Source organism: Chelmon rostratus, chromosome 15 (assembly GCF_017976325.1).
Source record: "Chelmon rostratus isolate fCheRos1 chromosome 15, fCheRos1.pri, whole genome shotgun sequence".
In the NCBI taxonomy this organism is placed as follows: domain Eukaryota; kingdom Metazoa; phylum Chordata; class Actinopteri; order Chaetodontiformes; family Chaetodontidae; genus Chelmon; species Chelmon rostratus.
Window position 1 is genome coordinate 12,318,141 of NC_055672.1, and position 26,832 is coordinate 12,344,972.

The window sequence follows — 26,832 nt, forward strand, 5'->3', positions numbered from 1 at the left end:
TAATCCTCTCCACAGAAAGAGGTGAGGGTGGAGACTAACAACACGGAGCCTCCCCACCCTGATACACTGTGTGAGGAGAGGCCACACGTACCTCCTCTGCCTCTCCTCACTTGTTTTACCGCAGCCAGCCGCAGAGAGAAGAGAGGACACGTAGAGTAGCAGATCCTGATCCTGCTTCGAATGTATATCTGTCAAAATATCTCTGGATGGGACAAGAGAAGAAGAGCTTTATTCACGATGAATTGAGCGAGAAAAAACACTTCGGGAAGTGGAGTTCATTTGTCCTCCATCTCACATGTGCAGATAACGGAGGAGGAGGATCAAACATCTCCAACTGCCAAAACACAGCAGAAAGGAAGAAGCAGGGTTAGGTGCAGACCCTGCACTGTGCTGTTCGAATAGAGGCCTGAACTTGGGGTCGCAGCTCGAGTGAGAATGAGCTTCATTGTGTGAACAGTAGCTGGAGGTACAGTACAGAAAAAATTTACCATCCTGACCTCACTTGGCACCCAGAATCGTTGGCCTGAGAAGCAGGGATTTGCTGTGGGAACCCAGGAAGGAGGAACCTAGACTGAGGGAGAAAAGAGGAAGGGTTTAGCAGTTGGACAGTGACATGTAGAGGCCGAAACACAAAGAGGGCGTCAGTGATCAAACTTGGGGCGACTGCGGGGAGTAGGTTTCTGGTCTAGGCTGGGTGGTAGATCCCCAAGATCTTTCAGCTGACAGATGAGGGTCCAGAAGGTGGCTAACAGGATGAGGCCTGGCGGCCACGTGGCCCTGCAGGGATTACAAGCAGCAAGAAGAAGGTAAAGAGATTAGACTCAGAACGGAGCCTGCTTTTTTAACCTCGTCAGTGTTGTCACACTGACGGCCCAGAGGGAAACTCCGGAGCCAAAATTCCATCAGTTCACCGCCTCTCGTTCCTCCACCTCGCCTCCCTCCCTCGCTCCCTCTGCTCGTCCATCCATGCAGCCACCTCTGCTGTCTACAGGGATCCAACAGCATCCAGGAACTAACTTGCAGCTGAAGAACTGATCTGGAGCACGCAGGAGTGGACCGGACTCCCTCCTAACAAGCTGAAGACCTTGTCAGCACCAATGCGGACACTTTTGCAAACTCTGCTAATGGACTCAAGATAAAGAGATTCTGGATTTCATTGTTGTTTGCAACAGTCTCCTTACAAATGACAACTTCGGGCTTGAAAACCACATAAATTAGCCCATCATGCTTTTGAAGTCAGGACTGTTCCTCACTTTGTGTTTGTTTACCCTCCAAGCAAGTCGAATCAAAGGTAAGAATCCTGCAGGGAGGCCGGGCTTTCCTGTTCACATGTTTGAGATTTTTTTCTTTTAGCTCCTGCCTTTGTAGTATGATTGGAGGAAGAGATGTTTTTTTCAGTGGTTGAATGTAAAAGTGTTGGACAACTCCATTTCTCTTTCTGAACAAAGTTACAACAGCCTAACCCTTTAGGTCTGCTCAAGAGGGGCCCAAATTTGGCATATGAAAGAGGAAAGGTCACTGTGCACATCCTTTTGAGTTTAGTTGATGGCAAATGATCCTTTGGTGTAAAGACCTTTCTGCAGGTTTTCTGTCAGTGTGCTTCTACTGCACTGCAGGAGACGTAAAGAGGTGGTGATCCACTTCAGCAGGGTTTTCCAGTTAGAGGTGTGTCTGTGTGACTCTGCTATTTAAAGAAGCCAAACTGCACAATGCTAGCTCACCCTCAAATAGATCTTTGATTTTTAGAAACGTCAGGCAGCTTGCGAGCCACTTTGAAGGTCATGAATATTCACTATGAATTAAACGGGCAGAGACATATAATAGATGTTCACTGAGAAAGATAGCATCGTTTCACCAGTGATAACATTTGTGTCCGCACTGGTTGTCTCGTTCAATGTGATGTGCCCGGGTGAGCTCATTATCCTAAAGGGAAACAAAAGCCATTCTGTTCCCAGTGTCGCAGGATGCTAATCTTTTCTGGCTTGTAATTCTGCTGTGAGGCCTTTTTGCGGCTGCACCGGGCATTAAGGGCCGCTCAGCAGCTCCCTCCTCTTGCTCAGGCCCTCGTGTCTCTGCATGTGCAGGTCAGGCTGCAAGCTTACCGAGTAACGATAAACCCGTTCAAGTGTAGTCCTGGTGGGGTGACATTAATGAAAATACACATGATGCGGCTAAATATCAGGACGCCTTCTGAGCTGCTGAAATGTTTGGGAGAGGAAGGTTTGGCAGGTGAATGGGTCTGCCTGACAGACACTGAACAGGGCAATATTAGCCCATACAGCTTCAGGCTAAAATGTCAATGGCCACACATTTTTCTTCATATTCTTGGTGTCAGGCCAAATTTGGATTTGAGGAAAACAATATTGTTCATTGTAGAGGTGATTATTTGTGTGTAATACAGTGATTAACACAGTTTTTTTCTTTTCGTGCTCTGACATTCATGTCAGGCAAAACATCAATGAATGCCTGTGTTCGGAACCGTTTTTGTGCTTGAATTTTAATTCTAAGTTTGAGGGATAATCTTAGATTTTCAGTTACATTTGAAATGTCACGCTAAAAAGATTGTGTAAAACAATTCAGGCTAACCTCAGCGGTTTCAAGATGATGAGAAATTGTTTGGCATTTGACTGTGCTCTGCTGTTTCCAAATTCAGTGATATTCTCACATCTGTCCTGTGGTTTAACTACCTGGTCCCAGGCCAGCCAGTAAAATCAAATCCAGACTTTACAATCAGGCCTTTAAAATGTTTTAAAATACAAACAAAGTACCGTCTTTGCCATCTTTCAAGAGTTTTGCAACACTTTTCGGACAGCTTTTTTTGTGAAAAGAGAAAGTTCTGGAACTTTTCATTTTATTGTAGCTTGCTGTACTCGGCTTGATTTTTTTTTAAACTTACTATTTCTACCTCTTACTGCCGTAAAAGCCCTGTGAGGGACACTACGAAGCTTCAGATAGCTGTTTTCAGTTTGTGTCATGTTTATTGTTAACTGCCTGTCCACATTAGAGTGTAATATAATGTTCTAATAATAGAGCTCACCATTGAGTTGATTAATGCTATAACATCGTACAATGATATGTTCCTACAGTAATCTTTAAGATCCAACATATCCATCACTTTGTTGTTATTTTTAATATTATTTTATCATGGTCATAATTAATGATCAATTTGATCACTGGTAAATCATTTTTATTTTTTGTTGAACTTTGATTAACATAAATATGTCAAAAAGTAGTATAGAGAACTCATCACAGTCTCATAGCCCAGGTGATATTTACAGATTTGTTGTTTTTTGGACCAACAGTTGAAAATCCAAAAAGCTGTAAACAATCGTTTACAATCACATTAAACAGAGAAAAATAAAATAATAATAATAATTCATCTCCCTAATCCTAAACATTCTTTGGCATTTTTGTACATTTTCTGACAATCACCTAAGTTTATTATTACCTGCCTTTATTATTACTTGCCAACACACTTGCATCTTACAACATGCCACTTGGGTCAAGTGGCATGTTGTAAGAGAGTCTGTGGACTCTTGTGTTGGTCTACTTGTGGTCCAGCGTTGGACCTCCACGCGGCACAGCACAACTTGACGTAGAGAGTTTTCCCTCTTGTCTTCATTATCTTCTTAAAAATGCAGCATCTCCAGCTGAATGCTCTGTTTCTGGGGTCCATGTTACAGTGATTTTATTATTTACATTCACTTGCTCTTTTTATTCTTCTGAAACCTTCATTCTGCTCCCTAATCCAGTGGAGGCACAGTTTGTTATTTGGGTCTGATGACCTTGAATCTGTGTTTTGGGGCTCACAAATCCTGGCTTATTGTCTTAAAAAGTCCTCTGAGGTTTGCCACCTGGCATCACAAAGAGTGCCTTTCTTCGAAAATAGTTTTATTCAATGGGGGGACTGTGTTAGACAGTGGTGCACTGGCTTGTGTAATGATGTTGAATTACCTTCCTGTAATGCCTCACCAGGGTGACTGAGCTTGTTTTCTTTTCTAAGGTGATCAGAAAATTAGGGCACTTCTCCTCAGAATGTGTGCAGCATGTCACTGACATAATTATGGAAATACACCCTGTGTTTAAGGCTGGTAAGGTTTGCTGTGCACGTGTATGCTTTATCAGCTGTATGTGTGCATTTCTGCACAGTCACACCGGGACGCTCCCGGTACAAACTCATCCTCACACTGTTGAGCAGCTTCAGTGATGCAACGTGGGTCAAGTCGCCCATCGGCATCTCACCCAGTTGGCCCTCAGAGAGAACTCAGAGAGACACATCTGAGCACTTTCCCAGCATTCACACCGATATCCTTCCAGTCACAAATCAGCACCTCAAAGCTTCAGGGCCTGGACATTTTTACTCTACAGTGAATTTAAAGACTCAAATAATAATTTATAGCACCTTAAAGAAATACAAAATCACACATACAAAGGATTTGTTTCTGCTATATTGTCTTAAATTAGACTCTCAGGGACCCTCCATGTATAATGTACTTTTCTCTGCAAAGCCAGATGCTATTCACTGGATAGGCAGCAGCAGAGCAAGTAGCAGTTACCTTCCAGGAATAGGGCTGGACAGATGCCGTTACGTAACCTGTTGGATTAAGGATCTGTCAAATAAACACTCCTTAGTGGTAGTTCACTTCTTGCACAATTTGGGGGAGTAGAAAGAGGCAGATTTTAAATAAAAAGAATGATCAAAGTTGAACGTTGATGAATGTGTGGACTGTAAGTAGTATACTGTTACCAGCAGACTCAAGCATTACATCCTCTATGCATCACATGACTATATTGATCGCAACATTACCGCTCTGAGCTACCATTGAAGAAAAATAGTTTATCATTACGTAACATTACCTCTTTCACTCAATGTAATATTTTCAAGTATTATTTCAAGCAAATTAGTGCCAATGTTAACTGCACCTTAACACCCAGGTCCTGAGAATTGTTCTTCATCATTTTAGTCCTCCATTGGACAGTCTGAAGAGACGGATTGCATTTCGGGGCAGTTGACTCTGTCCAGGAAGCTTGCTAATAAATCTGGGTGTTCCAAAATCCACTGTGCAGCACTACATACTCAACTTGACGTCATACTTAGTATGAATCGTTTGTTAGTATGTGATTCTGAACATATCCAAAGACTCAAGTCTCAATCTGAGATGACCCTTGTGATGTCACTGTGACATCATCAGGGTTGTTGCTGAGTAGTCCTCCATTTGTGAGTTAAATAATCTTTGTGTGTAAAATTGGTGGAGTGTCCCTTTAAAACAACACTTTGCTTTGCCAGAAGCTTAAATAGTATTTTCTTGCTGGCAAAAACTGTGTCTAATACCAGTTTTGCTTTTATCCATAAGGTCAAAGGCAACATCTTTAATGGCTATGTCATCAAAAATCAATCATCAGTCATACCCTTATCTTAGATAAGCAGGGTTTTTGCCAGCATTCAGCATTTTTGTGCTTGCATCATTTATATTACAAGTAATTCAATTGTGAAGCTGTTAATATTGCAACTATCGAAGGAACAAACTCCAGTAATGCAAATAATACAAACTATTCAACTTCCTGTAAGTGCAGGATTAACTACAGAGGAATTACTACAAAGAGCTTCGGCTTTGTGTTGTTACTCGTCAGTTACTCATCCACAGAAACAGTGCTAAGTGACAAATCTCACACTTACATGGACGTCAACAGACTATCAGCTACTGATCCTGGCGTGCTCACATGTTTCATATTTCACATGCTGAAAACTGTAAAACTCAAGGCACATTATTAGATTTCGTCTGAATCTCATAACTTCACTGACTGCTCTTGCAGACCTCCATGACCACGGCCTCTCTGGACTCAGGGATGTGAAGTACCGACACTTTCTAGAAGCCTCCAGGCCGATCAGACACACCACAAATGTCCGACAGGAGCAGGACGGACGTCGGACGAAGAGGTCAGCGGTCCTCTCCACAGGGGTCAAAGTGTGTCCCCAGGAGACGGTGAAAGCAGTCATCAGCAGCCATCGGACGTATTACAAACTCAGAGGTAAAGGGAAAACATCCACTGTTAGACTTTGATGGGAGCTTGAATAAATTTTACGCAAAATTATGAATGAGCATTCTATAGAGAAACAAATAAGCTTTTCCTATAACATTGACTTAGTCAAACAGAGATGTCTCAGCAGCTGGATAAATAGCTGCCTGCTTTGATGTTTGTTGCAGTTGGAACTTTTTGCAAAGAGGAAAAAAAGATGTTTTAATCCTCTCAAATGTGCACCATTCTCTAAAGCTTATAAATGAATGTACAAATGCATGCATGTTGCTTAATATTATAGATGTCTGATATTTGTCTTAACTGTTTAGAGCCAAGTGAAGTTGACATGATGCCACTGAATGATGTGCTGAAGCTGTTTTTCTAACTTTAGGGATACACATAGCGAAGCACTCGATTTAACAAAGCCATATGCAAATGTCCTTTGTCCAGGAGAGATGGATTTTGTATGATTTAAGACTGACACCTTGGCTGGTAGAACTGCTTAGTGATTCAGATTGTTCCATGGCAGCAGCTGTGGCATATGATTTCAGAATGAGGTGAGGTAGTCATGTCGTCCCAAAAATAAATTTGTCAGAGAATGATTTTCCCACATCGAGACACTGGACAATGTTTCCCTGTTTCCCCCACAGAGGCTGATAAAACACACCGTAGGTTCAGGGGGTCTTTGTGCTGATGATTTTAATATTCACAAAAATGTCACGGACATGCAACGACTTAAATACACAGTTTGACATTCCCTGAGACTGGCACTACACCCTTTGTGTGCTGTCCCAATCACATCACGCTAAATATGTTTTGTGAGTTATTGTTGTGCTGTGTTTTCATCTCTAAAGCAGCAGGGAAATGTTTTATGTTATAGATAAATAGCTAAATCACAGCAAACTTTCCACATGCAGGATCAATACCAACAATCCTATTCATCCTTTTATAACGTTAGATGGAGGCATGTATTCAGACGTCTTCCTGACTACTGTGACACACTTATTCTGCGATATCTCTCTCAGTTTGTCAGGAAGCGATTTGGGAAGCGTTCCGGATCTTCTTGGACAGGGTCCCAAACTCCGAGGAGTACAGAGCCTGGGTTTACACCTGCCAGCATGAAAACCTCTGCATGGACGACCTGGCCCAGAACTTCAGCAGCTCTCAGGAGCATCTGGACATGGTGGCCCGAGTGAGTCCAGGACAGAACACTTTCACAGACAACATGTCTGCTTTAATCACAGTCTGTTCTGGCTGTTTTCTCGTCAGTCTTCAGTGTGAACCTGTGATTGCTGACGTCTTGTTTCTTATTTCCAGAGGGTAGCTGAGCAAGCTGAAATTGAAGGGTATGTTCAGACTGTTTTCTTAAATTCGGCGGTAATAAACGTGTTTCCTGGGTGGATATGCTGTCATGCTGTCAGGAAACATTTAGTCAGTTTTAAACCGTGCCAAGTGGTAAATAATTGGTGAATAATTATCAGTGTTTTCATTTGAAAACGTGACAGCATCAGAGGAGCTACAGCATGAACACCTCTGCTCAAAATGTTCAAACTAGCTAAGCCTAAAAAAAGCAGAAAAAAGGAATATTTGGGAAACATGAATGTTTATTTTGAGCCGAGGGATTCTAACACCCAAATTTTCAGCTGCAAATGATTATTGTTGTCTAACTAAATTCCAAATGTCCTCTTTTATTTCCAGAGATGTTGCTGGAACCCCAGAGCCAGGAAGGGAATGTGAGTTTAATGCATCGATACTTAACATTCAATGAAAGCCACTATCAATACATTTTCACAGTCACATCATAAATTAACTGGCGAGTTGCTGTTTTGTCTCAGGCACCTGGACACCGCCACTGATCCTGCTACCAACTGAGGAAGGCGTGGTAAGTCTAACCACAAACGACCACCTTTGACTGTTTTGAGAGGCTCCAGTCTAATAACAAGGTCATCTGGCTTCTCTTTGCCAGATCCAAGAAGACCCCAACATGATAAAAGAGAACTATGAGGTTTACATTGTTGAGTTCAAGGTCACCATCGTGGACCCGGTGTACAGCAAACTGCTCAGTGACCCGGAGGCCCCGCAGTACAGTGACATCACACAAGAGCTCACAGACAAGGTGAGAGCCAGGGGTGAGTTCAAGGACCCATGGTAAATGTTGGCCGTCCTCTGAGCATCATGTGTGACCTCTCTACAAACATAGATAACAAAGCTATGTTTTAAAAGCTTACTGAGGGTAATGAAGCCCTGAAATTCTCCATAAAAAAAGCAATTGTGGGCAATACATTTCTGTTTTGTCACTTGGGACATCTTCGGCAACAAAATCTCCTCCTTTGTCTCGGCCTATATTCTTCCCTTCAAAAGCATTCTGTCGCAGCATCATTATGAAAGATTTCTTGCGGTGAGCTCAACCACCTAATAGGACCTTGTGTTGTGAGGTGTAAAACTCACCCTGATTGATTTAACAGCTTTAAGGTTGCAACCAAGGGACTTTAGGTAAGACTCCTAAATGACCACAAGCCTGAAATAGTAAGATCTAATCATATAGATTATCTCCGACTAAGAAGGCATTGACTCAGACTCTAACCAGAGCGCTTAAGCATCACTTCTACTGCAGTAACACCATTAGTATATCATTTCTTTCTTAAGAAATGAGTGAGAATTAGGTGAAATAAACCACCACGCTCTTATTTTTTCAGGACGATCACAGTATAATCCTGCTAGATTCTGCATCTGCATGTTGCTGTCTTTCTATAACAAAATTTTAATATTACTTGCATTGTCACACCTGCCGTCAGTTAATTTCAGAGCCTACTCCCTCCCCGAGCCCTCACCTGACTTCCACACCCCCATGCAAACCTGTTCCCAATCCCCTAATCAGCTCCCTGGCATGTATAAAGGCCGCTGCTCATCAGTTTGATCATTGTAATGTTCTGCTGCCATGTTGCCTGCTTTTCCCTCCTTTATGACCATACATCTGCAGTTTTGAACCACAACACTGAGCCTTTAGCGTCACACATGTATCGCAACTAACAATTATTTTTATTATTGATGAATCTGCTCATTATTTCCTTGACTCGTAATGCTAAAAAAGTGAAAAAAACTGTTACAATTTCCCACAGTGCAAGGAGAAATGTCTTGCAAAATGTCTTGTTTTGTCCAATCAACTGCCCAAAATCCAAAGATATTCACTCTGCTATTGTGTATGACAAAGAAAATCATAGGATTCTCCCATTTGAAACACTGGAAATAGGAACTGTTTCCCATTTTTGCTTAAAATTTTCTGTTGATTAACTGATCAATCAGTCAGCCAATCGTTGCAGCTCCAGTGTCTCCAAAATGTCAACTTTTCATGAAATAAGAAAACCAGCCTTGAAGAAAGGCTTGTGAAAATGCACATCTTAGATAATTCTTTGGGTTTTGTAGAGTTTTATAGGCCTAAGATGCAGGAGCATTTCCTAAAGGAGCATTAATCCTTCAGTTATAAATAATAACAAAACATAGAGATACATAGTTTTTGCTGGAGAGCAAAGCGCAAAACTGCAAAACAGAAAGATTGGGGATCAAATGCTTGTGTTTCTTTCACATCTATTTCTGCTCTGACATCTTGTTTTTCTTTGTGTAGATACTTCATGTGTTTGAAAAAATTCCAGGATTCAAAGAGATTCGTGTTCTGGGATATCGGTGGGTTGCATCAAGTTTTATGAAAGGTTTTCTTTTACGTTTTGGCATTTTGATTGTGCTTTGTAATCCTGATTGATTTTGACAAAACAACGTAGTAAAAAGCATGAATTTCTTTTACTTTTCCCCTGAAGTGGCTTTTATTGAAGCAATTTATTGCTCATGTCCCAAAAATAACCTCTTTGGGGATACAACGATTCAGAAATTGCCTTAGCAGACATCCATTACCAGTGAGGTCTGCCCGTTATGAGGGTTTCTGACATGATTTGTTGTGTTGACCAGCTCAGAGGATGTGTCTGTGCGTTACGCCGTGGTCTTTAATGGAGATACAGAGCTCAACGATGAACCTGAAGGTCTTGAGGAGCCTGATATGGAGACAGATGAGGATGTCAATGCTCCTAAACTGAAGCACATCATCGTTAAGGCCTTAAAACAGGAGCCGTCACTACCGCTGGACATAAAGACGCTCAGCTTTGAGGCTGGTAAGCATAATATTATACTGATGTTCAGCTGAATAAAATATGAGGTTAGTGCTCAGAAAAGGATTTTAATGCTGTATAAAAGTTCTGCTCTTTCTTTTCAGTAACAACAGTTTATCCGGTGGCGGAGCTCGGCATGAACCCTGTAGAGAGCGTTGTTTCTGAGGGCGACACCACACAGGCGCCTACAGTGGACTCTGCTCCCACCCAAAGCTTCTTCCCCACTGTGGCAGTGATAGAAAACTCTCTGGATGCTTCCACAATCAGACCAGAAACACACACCTTTGTGCCTTTCATCCCAAACGTTCTCCCAGAAGCCGACAACGATGAGACTCCTTTAATGGCGGGAGTAGAGGAGGAATCCACTGAGGGCACTGCTGAGGAGCCCAGAGACATTATACTGGAAGCTATCACAGAGCAGGAAGAGGAGGCAGTGCCAGAGGTGGAGGAGATACCAGCAGTCGAGCCTGAGGATGGAGGTGAGGCTGAGCCTGACGAGCAGGTGACAGACGGTAAGACTGAAGCAGGATGATGACGTTCAATCAGGAGAGACAAGTTTATGAACTCAAAGCTTTATTGATTAACCAAACATTAGAATGCGGTGTGGAGAAACTGAGAGCTATTGACAGAAAGCAGGAAGAACCTCATCATTGTACTGCAGCTTAACCCACACTGTGCCATCATGGTCTGGTTTCTAAGTCTTGATTCTGCTGACGGTGGGAAAGGATGAGTTCACTGCTGCACAATTACAGGAACAGCTGATTGGGGTATATACAGAGAACACATCACTGATGAGTTTGTAATGACTCGTTTTAACCCCGACCCTGAGAGTAACTTCAGACTGTCCAAATAAACCTTCTACCCACACATCTGCACAACCACCTCTCATAGGAAACGGAAATGGCCGTACAATTAGACTTGGTAGTTTGGTTTTACGCGTGGAGATGCGCCCTGCTGAGGCAATACATCATATCAAAACCCATTAACGAGCAGCGGCCGGCTGGTGGTCGAGTCATTACAAACTCATGCTGTGCAGCCAAATTTTGCTCAAACCTACATAACTTCATAAAATCTAGTGGAGTTTCCAAAGATGCTGAATGTGTCAGGCTTGTCAAGATGAATTTTGAGGGAATTGTGTGTGTAATGATGCCCAAGACAGTCTCCAGTATTTTAATTTGATGGATTGATGCAGCCATAAACAAAAAACAAAACATGTAGCCTTTGAATGTTTCACTCTTTATAAAAATCATACAGCCTTTAGTATCTTGTGATGATAATGATGCTGATATAGAATATGTTGTATTGTCAGACAGTGGGACAGAGAGATCATTGAAAAAAGTTTTGCTTTGAGAAATAAGCTTTTTCTCTTTCTTTGTGAGAATTAGATGACAAATTGGCCTAAATTGCATCTGTATATTTATTCAATGCACAAAATAACTCCCTCTGGTCCTAATTCTCTTTTCTGATTTTATTTTACAAGAACCCGAACCTGCTGACGAGGTCCCTGAGGAACATCCAGAGCAGCAAAATGAGGACCTTCCCTTGGCAACTCCAGACTTCCAGCCAGAAGAAGAAAACACTGATGTACCTGCAGAGTCTGCAGGTCCCACAGTTACTGAGATATCTGTCATAGAAGCGGCAGTCCCAGTCTCCACACCATCATCTCATGAGAAGGCCGTCCAAGGCATTGAACCAGAAACTGAACCAGAGACAGATGCAGAGCCTTTGCCATCCCCTGCAGAGAGCGGCGAAGCCCCCGAGGACAGGGATGAAGCTAGTGGTGGACACAGTGGAGCGACCTCCGTCTCAACAGACCTGCCTCCTGACAACTCCAACATTCAAGAGGATGTTGGGTCAAGCCAGAACGGGACGGAGGCAGAGGTGACCGAACCCCTGGAGGAAGAGAGCGGTAGTGGATTCCCCTCAGAGTCAGACGAACGTCCATACGAATCCACGGCTGCACCGGCCATGAGACAAGCCAGCACCCCTCTGTTGACCGTAGTGGATAAGAACAAAGAGTTAGTGGTTTTTTTTAGCTTGAGGGTCACTAACATGATGTTTTCAGATGACCTGTTCAACAGGAGCTCCCCAGAGTATAAATCACTGGAGAATACCTTTCTTGAGCTGGTAGGTACACAAGCTTTTGTGCTGGATGTCATATTTCTGCATGCTACATTGTCATATTTGCTTTACTTGTAGCCCAAGCTGAAATGTGTCGTAGATATACAGTACATCTGTGCAATATATACTGTTAAACTTAGGTTTCAGATGATATTTTCATAAATTGGTTCTTTAGTTGGTGCTCAATTTAAATCTTGTCCTGCACAAGTGAGGATGCACTTTGCAGTAAGCCTTATCCTCACTGCTGCTTTTTAAAAATCCTCAAATTAACAGTAAATCATGATAAATTTATCTAGATTTTTTTATCAAAATGTTACAAAGTGTGATAAGGCTTTAAGCAATCGCCAAATTCTTGATCAAATCTGCCGTATGCTAATGCTTTAATTTCAGAGGAGCCATTGTGTCAGCAGTATAAAGAATTACTCTGTTTCACTCAGACACAGCACTCTGGGTCCAGAAACTCGCCAAACCCTGGAGCTTCCAGTAAATCTGGGCTTAGGAGACAGACAACTTTAGCCTCCATACCGGTATTCTTTTTTTTTCCATATTGGAACTACATCTCCAATGCCTCAGAGAGAGCATGACCTTTCTCTTAGCCTACTTAACTAACCTTTCCAGAATGCAGTATCTAACAATCTGAATGCACCTTACATTTCTGAAACACTCATCTTTAGTTTTCAGCTTTGCTTTCCTTACATTAGACATTAGACCTCTCTGCTGGAGCTGCTCAGGTCTATTAGTTCTATCTGTGAGTCTTGCTGTCATATTGCATGTTATTGTGTGTTTTGCCTTAATTTTTTTAATTGTGTGCAGGTTTTGACTTTTTCAGGGACTGTTTAGATTCTGTGTGACTCATGTCATTTTGTTAAAATTTGTGTTTGCAACGTTCTGGGCTGTAAAATGAAAACAGGCTTCTGCTACTTTTTGGGAATGTAAAGATTTTACAAAACAACAGAGGCAAACATGCAAAAGGGTCTCAATAAATAAGTTCAACATTTAGGGAAATACACATTGCATAGAGTTAATGTGTCCAGACACAAAGCAAAACACATGTTCGTCTCGCATATTTGTGCAAATATGAGCGATGTAGCACTAGATTCATCCTGGGATGAGTGCAAATTTGTCTCTCAAGTTTCCAATTCGTATGGAAGCGTCTCCACCTCAGTTTGTGCCACCTTGGGCAAATTTGTGTCTATTTGCACCAACCTGCAACTTTCCGTCAGTTTTGTATGCATTCGCGCATTTGAAATTTGCCTAGCATTCTGTGGTCTGTGTGGACACGCATTTAGATCACCACTCTCATACAATATGTAGCTGGAGTCAGCAGGTGGCTTAGCTTAGCATAAAGACCAGAAACAAGGGGAAACAGCCATTGTAGCTCTGTCTGTCAAAACCACCCTACCAGCACCTCTAAAGCTCTTTGTGGTTAGTGTTGCTAGGACTCCAGGAAGTGCCTGTCCAAGAAAAGGCCCTGTAATATCACAAATTGTCGTTTTCACACTTTTGTCTGCATTAAGCAAAGGAGTATTAGTTGTTGTAGTGAGCTTTAGAGGTGCTGGTAGGCAGATCTTGTTACCGTTGGACAGAGCCAGTTGAACTGTTTCCCCATGTATCTAGTCTTTATGCTAAGCTACGCTAACTGGGGTAGCTTAGCATAAGGTAGCATTATATTACGTGGACAGACAATCATCTCATCTAGCTGTTGTCAAAGCAAATGAGTGCATTTCCCTAAATGTCAAACTGTTCCTGTGAAGAACAACACTGTGACAAAAACATCTGTTAACATTTCTTCGTGCAGACAAGGTCTCTGGTGTGATCAGCCATAGAGATGCTGCTTGTCAAAGTTGCTTTGTATCATAATGTAGCATGCAATGCTAATTATCCATCTGCTGTGAGACTGTACGTTCATGCTGATGCGAACAGTGTCAGCCTTGTGAGGCTAGTTCGTTTCTCACCAACAAAATCCAGCATTTTGTGCATTTGCTGCTCTTGTGTTACAGCACTGACCAGTGTGTTTGTGCATGTTTGAAGCCTTGTAGATAAACCTGCAGAGTGAATCAACGGATAAATGAACTGATGTGGAGCAGAACAATGTGATAATAGGCTTAGTAAACCAAATAGGAAAGTCATGCACCTGTATTTTGTGTTGCTATGGTGGAGTGGAAACTAGCCCAGGGTAGTCTGAATCATGAGACCTGGGCCTGCCTTAGTCATTGTAGGACTCAGAGGTTTGTGACTTGTGGTAAGAAGCTTTAAGTAATTCTGGTCAGTTCCAGCACCACACATTGTGCTATTAATGGTTCCAATCTGCTTAGTGCGACATCAGTCAGGCTTGTGTGGACATCTGTACGCATGTAGCATTACTGTATCTGCTGTTCTAAAGAGTAAGAGCAAAGAGTATTTGTGCTTCCTACTGCAAGCAACAAGACACTGAAATAAAATAGATCACAGATTGGTCGAAGTTTGTGGAGCATTTGTGTGTAAACCCAATGCACATACTTGTTCTGGCAAATAGGCCACATCGCTGTTTTTCTCCAAATAAGAGTTTTAAACTTGCATTAGATGCCGGCAAGCAGGTGAGGGCTGTGTCTCTTTAAACCTGCACCTATTAGCGAACATCAAAGCTGGAAGCATCACTTGACATCCCTAGTTAGTTTCAAGGCTTACCCCGAGGTTGACAGAGGGGACATATTTTTAGGCTCGCTCAGAGGTGCCCTGCACTCCCTGTTATGTAAAGGCCTCAGCCGCTAACTGAGGAGGTGCATCTATACAAATTGGATTGCGTGTTTGCTGCAATGCCAAGAAGCAGCGGGAATGTGAGCTACTGGGTCATGTGGGCTTAGATTTCTGATAGAGTGCCTTCTGGGTTAAGATAGTTGACAGTATATTTTAATTATTATCAATAATTTTTACTTATTTATGATAGTAGTATAGACATTTGTAGTAGTATAGACATTTTTTTGACTTTTTATTCTGTATTTTTCCAGTCAAGTTTTAGACTTTTTTCATGGCAGATAGAGAAATAATCCATGTCTACACCAGATCAGTAAATACAACATGAAGTTGCAGGGACACATATTACAGACAAAATCCAAGGCAATAATGAAAATAACACTCCATCTCCAATATTTAATGGTTGCCCAAACCGTGGTTTCTGCAGTTCTCCTCATTAATCGATGTATTTAGCTTCCTGGCAAAACTAATGTGGTCAGACGTTTGAACTGGTAAGTATTTACCGTCTACTCTCTGTTGTCATTATTCCATTAGGAATAGTCAACATATCCTCCTTTAAATGGGCTATTTAGGCAGCAAGGGAGCAAATATTTCAAAATGGTCCAGGCTGGGGAATAAATCACTGAAAAAATAGAAATGATGAATGTCAAAAAGTATACATTCCTTTATAGGCCCATTTAAATGGACATAATGTAATGTTCTGTTGGATATTGGACCCCATTTGTGGTACTGTACAGTCACGGCCTGTCATATGTATAGTGTATATACATATAAGACCCATTAGCCCCCAGTGCCTTGCATTTCCCCCTGTTTGCCTTTGCCTCACACCTCCATTACTCCTGTACCTACTGGTTTGTGAAGCAACCAATAAAACTGGACATGGAGGTTTGGAATGACTTCATTTTGCGTAACATTTTCATGGCTGCGAATATTTCTTGCGACATTTCTGTTTTCGACATCAGAGTGGGAATGTTTCATTAGGTTTTCCAAAACAAGAACCAGTAGATACATGTGTAACCTCAGAGAAGCGTACTATGTGATCGTGCCAAAGACTGAAACCATTATTAACTATTCTGGTTGTGTTTGTGCCATGCTGTCTACATGTCTTCACAAAGATGTAGTGTGTATCGGCAAGAAAGAAATCTACGATATCTCTATTCTTCCTTAGTCCACAATAAGACTGCGCTGAGGATTGTTAGGAGAGAACTCAGCTTTGACCTTCTGTGGAGAGCAACAGAGCTACAGATTGGTATCTAATCTACAGTGTACATGTTATACTTGACTTTGTGCATTGAGACAAATGGATGACCGAACAGCAAGCTGTGTGTCCACTACTGCAGGCTGTCGCCCATTTGTTCCGGCTGTTAGACCCTCTCGTTCTCACCTCTTTTCTCAGAGACTATTAGCTATCGGGAAGTAGCCCTGGGTAAACTGTCTGCCAGTGATAAGTGAAGTGACCCAATCAGAGCAGAGCTCCTTAAGGCCCCTTATCTCCCGCTCGACAGCCCGGCCAGCTAAAGCATCGTAATCTCTCCCTCTCACACTGAGGCTGTTTGATGTTCGCCTCGTCTGTAGTGAACGTGAAGTGGCTGGAAGGAGAGCGGTTCGGATCGATGAGCATTGGTTCAGGTCCATTACTTGAGCTGGTTTACTTCCTCCCTGCCTTAATATCACAGCCGTCATCAGCCCATAGTCTTAGATTGGTTTCTGAAGTACCTGAGATGCGAGTTTGAGCCTGTGGAAACTTTTTCTAAGAGTTAATGTGGCTGCATGATGTATTTTTACTGGACAGATGGTTTTTAAACCAGGTGTTGGTGATGGTGTGTCGGGAACTGTGAGAGCAACTACAGAGACAGTGAAGGCTTTTAGCTAAACTGTAAAACCTTAAATTTAGGCCTTTTTAGGCTGACTAGCATTGTCTCAGTCTTTACATAGACCCAAATGTAGATACTGCAGCTTAATAATGAGTTTAATGAATTAATTTATAATAAAATGCATTTAATAGGTGCTTTGAAAGTAGTGTTTAATTAGCTACATCAATTCATGTTAATTCCACGAGAGTCAGAGGCTGCTGAGATACTTACTGCTAATCTGCTAAACTAGGCTAGTTCACGTTTAGCAAGACTAGTTTACCTGGTTTTACTTTTTTTTAAACTCCATAATATTTAGATTTTGCTTCTGCCATATTTATGTGGTATAACTAACTCCATAGCTAAAAAGCTGGAGCATCAAAATAGCTTTTTATATAAAGGAAACGGGTAAGAAAAAGTGGCTAAATTAGTTTTGGCTAAGGCTAGCTCAATAGCTAGCCTGTGTCAGGAGGGTTATTGCTGTTTGGCTTTTACCTCACTTCTTTTTCCTTCAAGCGTCTAAATTTTTATGGCATAATAACTGATAGGATAATTTATTGAAGGTAACAGACTCCGGTGTAAAGTCCATTTTCCCAACTAATAATTACTGTGTTTTGGCTTTGTAGGTCTATGGAGTCGGTGGGATAATGGATAATGGCTATAGCGTGCATGCTAACTGTTGGGCACTTAGCATAAAAGTCTTGACCAGCCAATATTATAGATTTCTTTTGGACTTGAGATAGCTTTGATGTCATGCACGTCTGTTTTTTAAGTGTCTGATCTTTCAGTCTTGTGTTCTCAGGCTCTTCATTGACTAGAATAAGCACTTTCTGTGTTCTCATGTACTCATGCTCATAAACCTAAACCCTAATTCTGTTCTGGATCTAATTACACAGCACGGTAATGGCAGGATTTCATGCTTGCATCAAAATTTAATTACAAACTATTCATAGCATTCACGCTGTAAAATGTGACCTGAATAATTCAGAATCAGCCGTGCTACGACGACCTCAGTCCTGTCATTGTGGAAGTAAAACCACAGGTAGAACGTGGTCCATGCTGCCCTGGTCTTCCTCTCAGGAGGACACAGGTCTGTGCTGACACTTTACACTGACGTCATTTCATTAACCCGAACATCCGAGTGGAAATCTTTGTCCTCCTAACATCAAGAATGATTCACCCCCTGAGATGAAATCTTGCTTGCGTGTTGCTTTCCAGGAACACTGTGCTCAATGTTCCTGCTGCAAACAAGAAGTCTTCTCACTGATCACTGACTGAACAGAAAACTAATCTTTTTAAATGCTCTTCAGTACATCCTCTGAAAAATTAAAAGTGAACAGCTGAAAAAAAAAACAATTGAATTTAATTAATTTGGCTTTCCTCTTCCTTCCCCACAGCTTCTGCCATATCTGCAGTCCAATTTGACCGGATTTAAGCAGCTGGAAATTCTCAACTTCAGGAACGGCAGCGTTGTGGTAAACAGCAGGATGAAGCTGGACAAGCCGGTTCCTTATAACGTCACAGAGGCTGTTCACTGCGTGCTTGAAGACTTCTGCAGCGCGGCATCTAAACGGCTCGACATCGAGATTGACAGCCGCTCCTTAGAAGTAGAACCAGGTGAAAAGTCCTTGCATGTAAAATATAATCACCTTCATTCACATCAATCAAAATGCCCTTTAATGTCTGCCCTCAATCTGTAGACAGGTGGACGCTGCATTAATGTTAACGAGCCATCGCCTCTCCTCCCTGTCTGCTTCTCCTCTCCGCCTCTGTTGGTTTCAGCTGACCAAGCGGACCCCTGTAAGTTCCTGGCCTGCAATGAGTTTTCGCGCTGCGTGGTGAACAGCTGGACCGAGGAGGCCGAGTGTCTGTGTGATCCGGGCTACAGCACGGTGGACGGCCTGCCGTGTCAGAGCACCTGCGTGATGCAGCCAAACTACTGCCTGAACGGAGGCCTGTGTGAAATAATCCCGGGGCACGGAGCCACCTGCAGGTACACAAAAGCTGACAAATGAAAAAAAAAAAAAAGACATGACCTCAGCATGTTTAAAGCATAAGTTTATATATGAAATATGTTCATGGAGATGGTGAATTTGATATAGATTCAAAAGCTTTTCCACATTTCTTTGCATCAGGCAGCCATTTTTTTGCACCCATTTCACTACTGTAACTTGCAAAGACTTACTTGAGTTTGGAAATCAGTTCAGAGGTCTGCCTCTGCTTGAACGCACCAATAAGAATTAAACAGTGGGATCAGCTGACTAGTCTAGCCAAATGCATTGATTTGAAAATATAGTCTGAGAGTATCACAAATCTGAATCGACTAATCAAGACGGCTTCTTGAACACCACTTCAGTGTTACATGTTTTTCATTTCTGGTTTACACTTGAACTCGGCAGGCGACAGGTGGTGTGCACACTGTTCGGAAACCAATCAAATCCCTCGTACCGGAATACTAGTCCTGTCTCAGAATCCATTGGCTCTGGGCCTTCGGGGACATCGCTTATCTCTAAAAACAATCATTAATTTATCACAATTCATTTTAATGCATGAATTAAAACAGATGAATTTTAAAAAGCTAATAAAAAGCTCATTTGCTCTCCATAGTGATGGTTTACCTGTATGCATCTAAAGCACGCTCTCACGCGATTGGTCAATGCTACTCCCACTATGAAAGGACTATTAATGGAAAGCAGAATGCTTCCGACACCAAAATCTTGTCCCTTGCTTACAGATTTTGCAGTCATATGCTGATGTCTGTTCATAGAGATCATTTTGCTTTCCTATTTTGATGTTCTCATGTTCAAACAGGATGTTGCTGTAAGACTTCAGTTCAGTTAGTGTGAGAGTTTATGATGACATCATGAAGTGTTTAAGTTACTCTATTTTCCAGAAAGCACAGGTAGTAATTTTGTACATTTCTTGGTGTTTCTTCTTTGTCTGGAAATCAAAGTGAAAATCTTTCCTCTCTCTAACTTTACAGCACATATTTCTTCTCATGTCTTCAGATGCCCTGTGGGTAAATACTGGCACTACCACGGAGAGCGCTGCAGCGAGCTGGTGTCGATGCCGGTGGACCCTCCGCTGATCGTAACCTGCCTCGTGGGGAGCCTCTGCCTCGTCTGTGCCGTCATTGGCGTTTTGATTTTCATCAACAAGAAATGTGTAAACACGAGAAAGGCGGTCACTTTGGTGTAAGTCCGAGAGCCTTTTGTCGTTTATATTTTCGAGCCATTGTTGCAGGGTGATTTGTGACATCTCCACCTCATCTCCTCTGCATCGCAGGCACACCCTTGCTCCCTATGCCTTTGAGAATACTTTGAGGGTGAACCCCGTATTTGAGAACGATGACGGTGTCTTAACTCAGGTGTCCACGTTGCCATATGCTTCGAGTTCTGCCTCTTCCCAATCCCAACAGTCTGAACAGGAACACTTTGCCTCAATTGAAAACATACATCTGAGTATCGAGGTACACGGTGCTGCACAGCACAAAAGACTAAACTCACTAACCTCAAACTACAGGAACAGCAACTAATCTGCTCTAACAGGCTCTCAGCAAATACTTGTCTTGTTTTCCTGCTCTCATCCTCCATCCATTTCATCTTTGTTTTGCGTGGAGAACTTCATATTCACCATCAAAGTCGACAAACTGTCTGATGTATCTTTTAATCTTCCTTTGACGGCGTTTGAAACTGATGTGTGGAACTTTACTTGTAATTACGTGTAGCTCAAGGTCAGTATTTGCTCAGACGCCTTCATCCACTGACTCAAACACAGTTTAGACCTTTTAAAGAACACACGATCCACAACTTTGAAGAGGCTTTGCACCAAATCCAACAAAAGCTGTGTAGTTTTAACGCCGAGCTCTGCACTAACAGCTGTAGGTGTAATCTCCTGCAGTAGATTCTTCTGTCTGGTAGATCCTCGTGTTGCTTTTACTCACCTCGCACCTGCTTATCCGATTGAAGCACATCGTAAACACTGAGCCTGTCTACTCTCTGTCTCCACAGATCCCCAGACAACTCTACACAACCAGATCCGAAAAGTTAGTCTCAGAAATGGTGGACTTCCATCACTGTATACCACACAACGAGGTGAGGATGCAAGAGTCATGCTCCCCCCCAAATCCCAAAACATCCTACCAGGAAAAACTTAAAGGAAGACTATCTGTGGCGTTTTTGAGTGTTACGATGAAATGTAATTAGAAAATGTACAACAATATGAACTTGAAATATCTTCATAGACCTAAAACTTGAATATGCATTTTATCCTACTGTGTGGTCTAAGTGTTGCTGATATTCAACAACAATAACCTTTACCCAAAACACATTTTACAGCTCTATGACGCATGCAAAGGTAAAACACGGTGCATGTACCGTAGCCCTTGATGATTTTTCACTTGCAAACCAAATCACTGTTGATTCTTGAGCATTTAAACAAGAACTTTACCCTGATCTAAAAACACACTTTGGGAAAATGATCAAATATTAACCTTGAAATGATTTCCATGTCGTGAAGTCTCAGTGTTGTGTTGAAAAATATATTATAGAGTGTTTTGGTGACACTTTATATTAAGCCTAACCCTCTAATGCCCAGAATAAAGCATTAACAAGTATTTAATAATGAGTAAAAAAAGAGGCAGACTGCTATTAATATGCATGATAATGTGCAGCTAGTTAATGCTGAGTATGTGTACCTCGTTTTAAAGTGTTAACATTATTTTGATTGATTCATACAGAGCAGATAGCTTGCAGATGAAGCTACGAGGGCGTCCTGTCATTTATTGTGTGGTTCCACCTGAAATGAGCTACGTTTCATTCTCCCTCTTGTCTCTTTGCAGACGTGGCGACGGCCAAATGAATACAGAACATGCTGCGTGTTAAGAGCATCAGATAACGAATGTTTCGAAGTAACCGTTCTTTGATGACACCCTGTTCGACCGAGGTCGCTGTTCGACCGATTATGGGATGCATGGTACAGTAGACCAGTGGAAATGGTGTTAAAGTGTTGTGTTGTTGTTCATAGTGGTTGTGTCTCATTAGACAGAGGACTATGGATATTAAGGTGGACTTAGGTTGTCTTAAAGTGGAACCTAATATTTATTCTATATATTGAATGGTAGGAACATTTCCTGTATACCCTTGGCAAAGGTTGTTCTTTCCTCACAATGAGGTATTTATTATTTACAAACTGATACACATAGTGGTATCTTAAGTCTAGACTGTAAAATGTTGTTTATTTACTTCATTGTTGTTGTGTCCCAAAAAGAGAATGAGTTTATCAGCTGCTGACTTGGGTCATGACATATTGTTTATGGAAATACTGTCTGTCCTATTCAAAACATCTCTTCCCACTAATCGTTTGTCTTTTGAGATTTGGACATTTTATTTTTTTTTTTTACACATTTTGCATTTAAAAGCAAATAATAAAATGTTTTTTTGCATTAAAAAATGTGGTTTGTTTTGTTTTCGACTGCTCAAAGTTTGTTTGGTTGTGTGACAAATTAAAAAGTATTTATTGATGGGCTAAAGGTAATCATCTTCGTGGATGAAAAGCACAATCATCCCGACTTACTGTTTATGAGTGGTCACTGATTGTTCCTTGAAATGCGCTGAAATAGCCATTAAAAAGACAACAAACATGTTTTCAATCAAACCTAAATCAATTATCTATTGCAGTTTTCTGGTGTTAATTTAATTAGAAGCAGAAAAACCTAAAATATCCACACAGGAGACGCTGAAGTCTGTTTTAATCCAGTTGATCACTTAATGGGAGTGAGCCTCAGCTCAGCGATGACATCAGCAGTACATTAGCCTTTGTTGTTTAATTAATGTACACTTTAATCTTGTTAGCTGCTGTTACCGTTAGCATGGCAGATCCATTTACAGAGCACTGACGGCTATCTTACTAAGTTTGTGAATTAACTCGATTGTCCTCACATGTCAATTATCTACAGCAATTTATCTTTTATTCCAGTGCAAAGGCCAACAAACAACAGATCTATGATGGAACATTTGAGAGTGAATCATTCGTCACTGTGTGTATTCCTCAGTAAGTAAGTGTGAGCCTAAATAAAGATATTGCATGATTGTCCAATGAGATTACTGAAATGTTCCTGGCCTTCCCAAACGAGGACTCAAGTAATCAGCTTCATAAAATATTCCATGAACAAACACCACACACACACACACACACACACACACACAAAAATTACATTATCTGTAAAACAAGCCCACACCCACAAAACTGCAAACATGAAAACAAACTACATTTCCCTCTTGCATAACAAATAAACAATACAAAAAAGATTCATTTTTTTAAGGATTTCAACAGTGTCAGAGTTGTATATACGCAGCATGAAAATAACGGACGGATAAAAAGATGATCCAAACAGGTAATAAACCCAGCGCTTCTTCAGATGAATTAATCTTCGTTAGAAAGTGCATCTTGGAGCAAAAATATATCTTGTTCTGTGTGCAGTCATCAAAAAGTTTTAGCTTTCATTTGTGAAGGACTGAAATATAATAACTCTTATACTGAACTCATCAAATAAAGTGTAATATGATTATAGAAATGTCTATAAATTTTCTTTAATATTGGATTTTAAAAATAGAATATTCTTTTCCTGATTAAAGTAATCTTTCAGTAGTTTGAGGTGTAGGTGTTGGAACAGTAATTAGAGCCTAAATATCCAGAAGTCCACAAAGCATGACTTGATAGACAAGATTGTGACACACTTCTAAAAGCATCACTACATATTCTCTAAAAGTCTAATTTATTGCAGATCATTAAGGTTTCAGGTTAATAGCTAAAGAGGCTACGCACCTATTAAGACTTTCTTGGCGTAGAGCAGCGATAGTGAGCAATTTAAGGCCTCGCAGTGGTGTTTTCCATTCGAGCACAGACTGAGAAGAAAGCTGAACACAAACGCTACACCGACAAGGTGCTACACGGCAAAATTAAGATATAAAAAGTGAAAATAACCAACATTCAGGAATTTAAAAAGGAGACGATTCTGTGAATGAAACACTTAGAGCCTGCAGCGAGATTGCGATCACTTCTTTTCATCCCACAGACCACAGGAACACCGCGGCGCCCTCCAGCGTGAACGTTTGTGAGTCTGTGCGTCAGTGTCACGCTTCAGGACCGGACTCGTGCGCTCTGGTTTCACTTGAGGAGACTCTGAAGCATGGCGGTGGCGTGTGTGGGGCGAGCCTGCTTGTTCTCGATGGCTTTCTTGAGGTACTGAATTCCATCACAGCGCTCCCAGATCTCCTCAAACTGCCTGGGGAGGATCTCCGCCCCCCTCTTCCTGGTCAGACCCGTCTCCTCCAGGCTCAGCTCACACATCTCCATATCGTCTTTCCCTGAGTGGCAAAACGGGCAAGGACAAAGGGTTAACTGAAAGGACGTGTGCCATTTACTGCACAATCGCTCACCAAACACCTTTAAATAAATCATACAAAGTAGTGCTGTAAGAATTATGCTGCTTTCCTTTGATTTATATATCTTTACAAATTAACTGATGTCTTTGGGTTTTCACTGTTGGTCAGACAAAACAAGCGTTTGGAAGCGTTTCTTTTTCACTCTTTTTCTTTTTCTAGACTAAGCCAGCAGTGCCTGAGGATTGTGAGCCCTAACAAGATAATTAAAGAGATAAATGGAAAAATAGCTCTGTCAGCGTAGGTCGAAAAACCTTAGGAGGGAAAAAACTGCTCACAATTGTTGTTCGCACAACACAATAATCAATACGACAGTGAACATCATCATCACCTGGAGTCATCCAGTTCATTCATCCCTTCACACGTGGACATAAAGAAAACACTACGCTACTCTTGTCCATGACCTGAGATGAGGTTAAAAGTAGGTATTGCCTCATTTTAAGTGGTCAAAAGACTAGAGGACTGGGGAACCACAGGACTAAATGATTAATTGAATAATTGATATTTTAATCACTAATAAAAATAGTGATGATTGCAGCTGCAATATAAATCACTGCATGAACAGGATTTTCTCTTTGTGGTAACATGAGAAAAAGCAAAAGCTGCTGACTCACCTGCAACCAACACGACAGGCCGTTTGTCTGGGTGAAGCTCCATCTGTCTGGCTATCCAGGGCCCATCGAAGTGAGCGTACCACCAGCCCTTCTTTTTATTCTGGGGGTCTTTGTACTGGTCGGCGGGCCGGATGAAAGGAATGCGGAAATATCGCTGCTGGCGGTTCATGGCCACTTCCTGATGCTGGGCCGTCATCGGAGGAGCAGGGTTCTGTTCAGCTGCAGGAAAGGAGTAGATTGTTGTTGGGTCATGTAGACAACATATTCATGTGGATTATACGAATACTAGTCTTTGGACATGTTTTTAGCATATTCAGAATATGCATCTCCATCTGGGTTCTTACACACGGCCTCTTGCCTGTTTAAGGTCAGCTCTGTCGCTGTCCAGCCAACAGTTTGCACGGCTGGGATAGAGATGCATGCGAAAAAAAGAAAAGCCCAAAACACAGCTTCTTTTAAACACTATGCAAGACTTGGACAACAGCAGGTTATTGGATCAGCGCAAATACTGCAACGCCGACCATTTCAGGAAGGTGGCTGAATGAATAAAAAAACAAGGATGTGTTTGTTGAGCCGTGTGCACGGCTGCATGGAAACAGAATATTAGTGGCATATTCATTTTTATTAGCCACATAAACAGCTTAGTGGGAATATTGTCTTTTTCGGAATAAGGGCAAAACCTGTGATATTTTGTGCATGAAAACGTAGTCGCTGTTAACAGGAGTATTCACAACAAAGCATCGGTTTTGGTCTTAAATAAATGGAACCTTATAATACTCATGTTTTTGGATGCTTTGCTAACAACAGGGGACACACTGAGTGGGGCAAGAAACAAAGTATAAAGCTTTCAAAACATACAAGATCAAAGAGGACCCAGGAAATGAAAGTAAATATCACATGGAAAAAACAGGTAAAGCAGCTTTTAGCCTCTTATGAAATGGCCTTGATAAGACCCCTGCTGCATCAGCACAGGCCAAGAACAGGAGCCGAATATAAGGCAGACAAAGCACAGGCAGCACGGCTTTCAGGAGCTATCATATCAAAAGAGAAAGGGGGGTAAATATAGTGAAAGTAGAAGCAACAGTGAATCTAATGTTCTCCTTCCCCATCAAATTTAATATTTGTGTATAAGAAGAAAAAGAGGGGAAATGAAGGGAAGTGCAGAGCACCGGTGAGCTTCCAAGCAGCTACATGACGTGTGTGTGTGTGTGTATGTGTGTGTGTTTGTGGCACCGACCATGCTTGGCTGAGTTGAGAATGAACTGAGCAAAGCAGCGAGCTGTCATACTAGCAGCTACTGAACCTGACAAGGCATGGCTGGCAGTTATTTGCTAATTAGAACAAATATTTCTGACAGAGCCAGACAGAAGGCCGCTGCATTTTCAGGCCCTGGCGTTCCGTCGGCTAATTGAATGCTAAGAAACGCGGGCAGGTTATTTGCTGGCAGGTAATTCCTTCCTGCCGATGACGGCGAGAGGCGATGGTGGAGAAAACAAGCCTGCAACCTCACGTGCCTGGGGTGATGTGTGAGCATGTGAAAAGTACAGTATGTTTACATGCTGTATTTTTAAAGATTTGTGCAGGTGAAGCATTAAATGAAAGTAATTTAAAGGGACAATACAGGGAAGATCTTTCCTAACCATAGTCGGTGACAGATTTCGGAGCCCTCTGATCACTGCCGTCATCGTTCCGCTTCTTGTTCTTGGACTTCCATGCATGATAGACCTTCAGACGACGGTGGAACTCCTCTCTGCAGGCCGCCAGCAGCTCAATGTCTGTCCACACAACACGACCAGTGAGAACTCAGATGAGACAAGCAAAGACTGATGGCAACATGGACAGACGTGGAACATACTTCCATTCACCTTTCCACACAAGTCTGGGTTTGGGGGCTCAC

At 41.8% G+C, this 26,832-nt stretch overlaps 2 protein-coding genes across 2 annotated transcripts in view; one reads left to right on the plus strand and one right to left on the minus strand.

Moving 5' to 3' along the window:
* Positions 1–1,224: 1,224 nt before the first annotated feature.
* impg1b (interphotoreceptor matrix proteoglycan 1b) lies at positions 1,225–21,918 on the plus strand. The gene is made up of 18 exons (XM_041954585.1): positions 1,225–1,291; positions 5,815–6,030; positions 7,044–7,210; positions 7,336–7,364; positions 7,717–7,751; positions 7,854–7,900; positions 7,985–8,134; positions 9,641–9,699; positions 9,979–10,178; positions 10,280–10,654; positions 11,656–12,302; positions 12,734–12,823; positions 18,277–18,496; positions 18,662–18,872; positions 19,888–20,073; positions 20,165–20,348; positions 20,890–20,973; positions 21,720–21,918. The coding sequence occupies exons 1-18, from the start codon at positions 1,225–1,227 to the stop codon at positions 21,801–21,803; spliced, it is 3,051 nt and encodes a 1,016-aa protein (XP_041810519.1). The 3' UTR covers positions 21,804–21,918.
* Positions 21,919–22,880: 962 nt separating this feature from the next.
* The window catches only part of myo6b (myosin VIb), a 38,864-nt gene continuing 34,912 nt past the window's right edge, over positions 22,881–26,832 (minus strand). The window contains exons 31-33 of the mRNA XM_041953397.1: positions 26,576–26,710; positions 24,936–25,154; positions 22,881–24,246 (exon numbers count right to left, since the gene is read on the minus strand). Of these exons, the coding sequence (XP_041809331.1) occupies positions 24,047–24,246; positions 24,936–25,154; positions 26,576–26,710 (554 nt within the window). The 3' untranslated portion in view covers positions 22,881–24,046. The remainder of the gene's footprint in view (positions 24,247–24,935; positions 25,155–26,575; positions 26,711–26,832) is intronic.

Coding starts and splice junctions, on each gene's coding strand:
- impg1b (XM_041954585.1), top strand. CDS start 1,225: ATGCTTTTGAAGTCAGGACTGTTCCTCACTTTGTGTTTGTTTACCCTC. Junction 8,135..9,640: donor CACAAGAGCTCACAGACAAG/GTGAGAGCCAGG, acceptor TTCTTTGTGTAG/ATACTTCATGTGTTTGAAAA. Junction 12,824..18,276: donor CAACTTTAGCCTCCATACCG/GTATTCTTTTTT, acceptor CCTTCCCCACAG/CTTCTGCCATATCTGCAGTC.